This window comes from Condylura cristata, unplaced genomic scaffold (assembly GCF_000260355.1).
Source record: "Condylura cristata isolate star-nosed mole 26May11 unplaced genomic scaffold, ConCri1.0 scaffold00003, whole genome shotgun sequence".
In the NCBI taxonomy this organism is placed as follows: domain Eukaryota; kingdom Metazoa; phylum Chordata; class Mammalia; order Eulipotyphla; family Talpidae; genus Condylura; species Condylura cristata.
The window spans coordinates 51,685,437-51,691,436 of record NW_004567104.1 but is presented as its reverse complement, the minus strand read 5'-3'; the positions used below and the strand labels follow the sequence as shown (position 1 = coordinate 51,691,436).

At 33.0% G+C, this 6,000-nt stretch overlaps 1 protein-coding gene across 1 annotated transcript in view; it reads left to right on the top strand.

The window, feature by feature from the left end:
- The window catches only part of EPHA3 (EPH receptor A3), a 281,424-nt gene that overhangs the window by 239,906 nt on the left and 35,518 nt on the right, over positions 1 to 6,000 (top strand). The window contains exon 11 of the mRNA XM_004675278.2: positions 997 to 1,182. Within this exon, the coding sequence (XP_004675335.1) occupies positions 997 to 1,182 (186 nt within the window). The remainder of the gene's footprint in view (positions 1 to 996; positions 1,183 to 6,000) is intronic.

Sequence of the window (6,000 nt, the reverse complement as noted above, 5' to 3'; positions counted from 1 at the left end):
TCACCTCCGGGGCAGGCGGGAATCGAACTCATGCGGAAGTAGCTTAAGCTTCTTAGTGCTGTACTTTAACCCGCTGCGCCACCAGGGAGGGCCCAAAATTAAGATTTTTTAATGTGAACAACAGATTTTAAGGCTGGCAATAGTTAGTGATAATCACTAGGGTAGTAGTGGGGTTGGGGGAGTGAAGCCTCTCTGCTCAAAATGGAATGAAGGATTTCTGGAACAGTCTCCTCAGTAACAATAAATATGAAGATTGTGCTCAAAGTAATTCTAGGTAACTTTATATCCATTAGACTAGACTTTTAAAGTCAGCAACACTCCATAGTCAAGAAATTCTAAATTAATTACTCATTTAAAGCAATGGTTTATTGAAGAATCTAAGAAAATATGTTTACAGAGTTCCTATAGATAAGATGTGCTAACTTCCATTTAATACCATAGTTGTTGTCCCCCCCCCCCCCAGGAATCCAGAGGACTTTACAACTAGTATGCCAATAATGCAACACACCAAAACCTCAGTATAATGAATTGATAACAGATGTTTTCATTCCCATTTTCAGAGCATCCAAGTAGAGAGAACTAAATTGCCCTTCTTAGTAAAAACAGAATAGTTAAAGACATCTGAAATGCAACCCAATGCCCAGCCAATGCTGTTTGGACTAGTATGTTGATTACTCCAAGGAAATAGTAGCGATGAAAACAAGTTGTGAAAGTCTCACAGACAGCTTTCAATGTTCCTCTTGTCCTTTCATATTGCCGTATTCACAATGTGGTATTTCACAAGGTACTTTTTGTGGGAGTATGTAGATGTCCAGGACTTTTTGGGTGGTCCTACATTGCTGTTTCAAAATAACTTTGAGGCCTATAATTTACATCCTGCAGGTCAAAGGTATAAATACTGAGTGAAATTTTGAAGAGGAAATAGTTGCTCTCTGATAGTGACTTTATACTATCTAATTCCTTACCCTTTGTTGCTTTGTTCTTAAAATTCTATAGGGGAATTTGGAGAGGTGTGCAGTGGTCGTTTAAAACTTCCTTCAAAAAAAGAGATTTCAGTGGCCATCAAGACCCTGAAAGTGGGTTACACGGACAAGCAAAGGAGAGACTTCTTGGGAGAAGCCAGCATTATGGGGCAATTTGACCACCCCAATATCATTCGACTAGAGGGTGTTGTTACTAAAAGTAAGTCATAAGTCTGAATTTTGTTGATGTTGAGCAGAGCTTATTTGACCTCAGTCTCAGTCATTTAACAATTCTTTGTGTCATTCCTCATAAAATGATCATGTTTCTGTATGACAAGAGAACAAAGATATTTAACCAATATTATACTGACAATGTTATTCAGGATCTTCAAAATGCTTTTATATACTAGGAGTTAGATACTGGACTATACCCAAAACAGGCTGATTAAAAGATAACTAAAAAGAGAATCGTGGAAAGCTTTCTTTTACATTGAAGCAATGGGAAGAAATTTTGACAGGAACTGCCGGGAACCCCCAGCTAGCTGCCTTTTATTGTACACCAGCTTCATTTAAGCTTCCAAATCTTTAGCCCTCCTGGCTTTAGCCAAATTATGGGAGTTTGGGGAATGCTTCTGAGCTGTAAAGACTGGGATCACAGTAGACCCAAGACCTTTTCTTGGTTCTCTGTGGATTTCAAATAATTCTGACGTAGAGCCCCAGATGGATTCTTGACTGGTCTGGGGAAGCTCTGGCTCACAGCCTGGGATGGAGAGCTAAACTCATTTCCATGATGGTTTCTCCAGCCAGACACAAGAGATCCCATGAGGCAGATATGTGATTTTTGGCTCCAATCCCAATGAAAACCTCTTGAGAATGCTCAGGGATTTTTTTTTTCTTCAAGATTTTGGAGCACAGGATGAAGAATAAGCAAAATTGGCAGCAAACTCCTTAGAGTGAAAGACAGCATATGGCAGGGAATTTGGCATCCTTTAGGGGATAATTCGTTGGCATCACATTTACATATTCTATGGTTACCAACAGACATTACACATTATATTTTTCACAATGATTTTTTTTTAAACATTACATCAAGCATTTTCCAAATGGCATTAATACCTATTCTCATTTCATTGTGACTGAAAAGGTAATTCTTTGCTCACAAGAGCATGGTATAATGGAAATGAGCTTTGATTTCCTTTAACATTTTCATATATTAAAAAATGGATTTAGAACTTATTTTGGAAGTTTTTTTTTTAACACTATACAGTAAGACCTTATTAAATCTTGTAAAAAGCATTTTCCCCTCTGTACACGTAAAATGTAGGCCATTCTGGTAGCAACACTGATGAAAAGCTTTTCAAATATTCTTTAAACTTAATTATAAAAACACTGTTAGGAGTAGTTAGGTTTGGGCTAGTGTTTGAATCCTCTGTTCCCTTGAGACAAAACCATGTTACTCGTTATGCCTAGAGAATTATAAATCAGGTCTCACTGGGATTTTAAGAGTCAATTACCATTTATTCTCCTGCATAACATCCTGACCAAGTGGCCCTTTAGATCTTGAGTCCTTCCAGAAGAGAAAAGTTAGTATGCACTTATTGCAGGCATTACACAAGAAACATCTATCATTCTAAGGGTAAAAGTTCTAAACTTGGTATAGCTTCCTGGTCAAATAATCATGTCAGAGACTTCAAAATCTGACTACATAAATCCCTGTTATCACATATAGTACACGCATAAGACAATTGCAAGTTTAATATAGATTTTGAATTTATTTTTTGTCAAATTTAAAAGTCTTAATTCTGGCAACTTATAGCATCTTCAAAAAAATAGAAATGACATAGAATAAAGTTAATGCATTGCATTTACCATTTAAAATAAGTTAATTTCATCACCAGAAGTTATTATATCCAGTCCTATTATTTTGTTTGTTTCCTGAAACTTTATGACTGTTAAAACAGTTTGCTTACAATAATCAAGCATACATACACACTCAAAACTAGGGACTTGAAATTCAATGAATGAAATTGTACTTAATGGAGAAAAGCAAGGGCATCACTATCCAGATTAAAATTCAAAATGTCAAAATTCAAGTCCTGACTCAACTCAATTGTTTTGAGACCTCCAGCAAATCAAACCAGAGTCTCTTTCTTCACTTGCAGTAGGAATTAGCAGTTCTACTTTGCCATTTCAAATACTTAAGGATAAAACAAGGTTAAATAAGAATTCATTGTTAAGTGGGATAGAACTACATAAATCTCAGTTTCCTCTCTTGGTTGAGTTTGAGATTTTACAAACTAATCTGAGAGTACAGAATAAAATTGTTAATTTATTTCTTTCGTCGATCAAAGCAGTTCTTTTATTATTTCCATTAATTGTGTGTTCTGAAATCCTCAGTCTGTTATAATATGTCATTTTCAAGGCATTTAAAGAAAGGCTTAATTCAATCATTATATTTTCATTTATTTGTATTTCCCGTAAATAATTTTAATAGTATATTTTGAGTCTGATGGTCTTAAACAGGAGAAGGTGAGAGAGTCTCTGATCTTCTAAGTAGCAGAAAGCTGGGGCAGAATCCCGTCTCAGAACTTTGGTGCAAACATATGTTATCGATTTTAGTTAAAGTTTAAAAAGATGGAACTTGCTCTTAGCTAATGTTTGATATTTCTGCCATCACACCATTAGTCATATATCTTCAGACTCCAAGAAGACTTTCCAGTGGGGACTTTTTAACCCATAGAGGAATTATGTGAGGAATTATGTTGGATGAGACTGATGTGTTTTTGTTGTTATTTGTAGAGGGGTTATTTTCTGAAAATTAAAAAAAAAAAATACTGTGATAAAACAACTAATTTTTTCATTATTGAGGATTGCCATGGGCAGAACAATTTCAAAAACTTCTTATAATTAACATATTTCTGATTTGATGTAAGTGTCCACATTATACCAAAATCTTAGCCAGTTGTTGTGCCTTCCTATCACCCATATCTAAGATAGGGAAACTTTGCTAGAACAAGATGTCATTCTTAAGTAACCATGCCAATTTTTTGTTATTTCCTATTTATGACTCTAAAATTTTTTTCTGCACTTATTTCAAGGATATTATACTCCATGACATATACTTAAAGTAGACAATATGTATGCTCCTTTTATAAATAGTTTGTCAAAATAGTTTGTTAATATGATAAATTTTAGAGACTCTGATGATATAAATCATCATGTACTCATGACTATAATTTTATATATGTTCTTGATATATGTTCTGATATAAATTGATATATATTTATAGTTCTTAGCTCAATAAACTTTAGAAAATTTCTACTCAATATATTGGAGAAAAAATAAGGCAAGTAAGGTTATCTTTACATGTTTAAATAACTTTCCATATTTTCCAAAATTATCCATCTATGTCTCTTGGTTGAAAGGGACATATTTTCATTACAAAATAATTGTTCATTTCTTCCTCAATCATTTGGATAGGATGACTTTCTCAGAAGTTGGAAAGGTTAAATTCAGCTTACAAAATTTATTAGAGCATGTGCTCTAAACTGCTTTTCAAAGAGTGATAGTCTAAATCCTCAGTAAGTCTCCTAAATGAATAAGGAGTATAGTTATCCCAAGGTATTCCACACTGCCTGATATCTGTCTGAGTAATTCTGGTCTCACAAAAAAAGAGAGAAAAGTAAACACTTTTAACTCACAAGCTAGTAACATAAAGATGAAATCACACAGGAATATTATCGGAGATGAAAATATAGCTTGGTGTAATACATGAACAAAATTCAGTAACGTGATTTATTATGAAGCCATAGCTAACCTTGCATTAAAAAAAAAAAAAGAGATACAACTTCATGACCAAGTTCAGTTTCTTCCCAAGAAAGGGAAATTGGTTTACTATTTAACCATTTAAGAAGTTTACAGTATTAATAAATAGATGAAAAAAATCAAACTCAACAGAAAACAAACATTTTAACTTATATTTAGCTTATCCTACATAGAAAATATATATGCCTGATAAATGTAAGTAAACACTGTCAAAACAAAAACAAAGCTAAAAATATATTACCTAAATTGGCACATTAAAGATTTTTTTATAGTAGAAACAAGGATTCTGCTATTACGACTTCAATTAATTCTTAAGGTCTTAATCTTTGCAATTGGATAAGAAAATAAATAAAAGGAATGAAACAGTTTGAAAAGAAACAAAAACTAAATTATCCTTATAAAAACAGAGTATATTGAATTAGCTTATTATTCATTGTTATTGAAACAAGTGATCTTACAAATCGACTCTGAAGAAAATACCGGAGAGTGAAAATATTGAACTGGACTTCAAATATATTAATTTTGTTTCAGAGTATATGCAAATGAATTTAAAAATTTAAGTCAGCTAAATGTAAAGTATTAGTTGCATTAAGATGGTTGGTTATAAAAGATTCAGAGAAAAGTGTTTCTTGGCCTGATTTTGAAGAGAGGGATTGTTCGTAGTCAGTCTGCAGTGATAAGCCTGGTCTGATTAATTTGTAACTGGCACTCTGCTAGGTGATGAATTTAGAAATACAGACAAAATAGACTTGGCTGCTGTCCTCATTAACTATTCATAGACCAGTGGATTTAACGGTCTTTCTTAACTTGAGTAATAACCATGATTAAAAATGAAATTTGGAAAAGAATGCCTGTGTTTTTATCATTTAATAAAATAAAAATTAAAAACCCTCTGCTTCAGATCATTTCAATATTCGTCAGTTAGATATGGTATAGCACAAGAAAATCTAGAATCAAAATATTTTCTCATCAAAGGTGAAATAAATCTTTGTACCTGGAAATACTGAATTTTAAGTTGCATGTTTTCCTTCTGTTTATGGATTTATTTTATTATTATTATTATTATTATTATTATTATTATTGCTTTGACAATGATTCTGATTATGTAATATTGATAATGAGTGCTGGTTTAAAGGCCGGAGATTCTGAGTCACACGTTAAAGTGATAATCATCTTTCAAAAATAAGGCATGGAGTGTATAAGACAATTGATG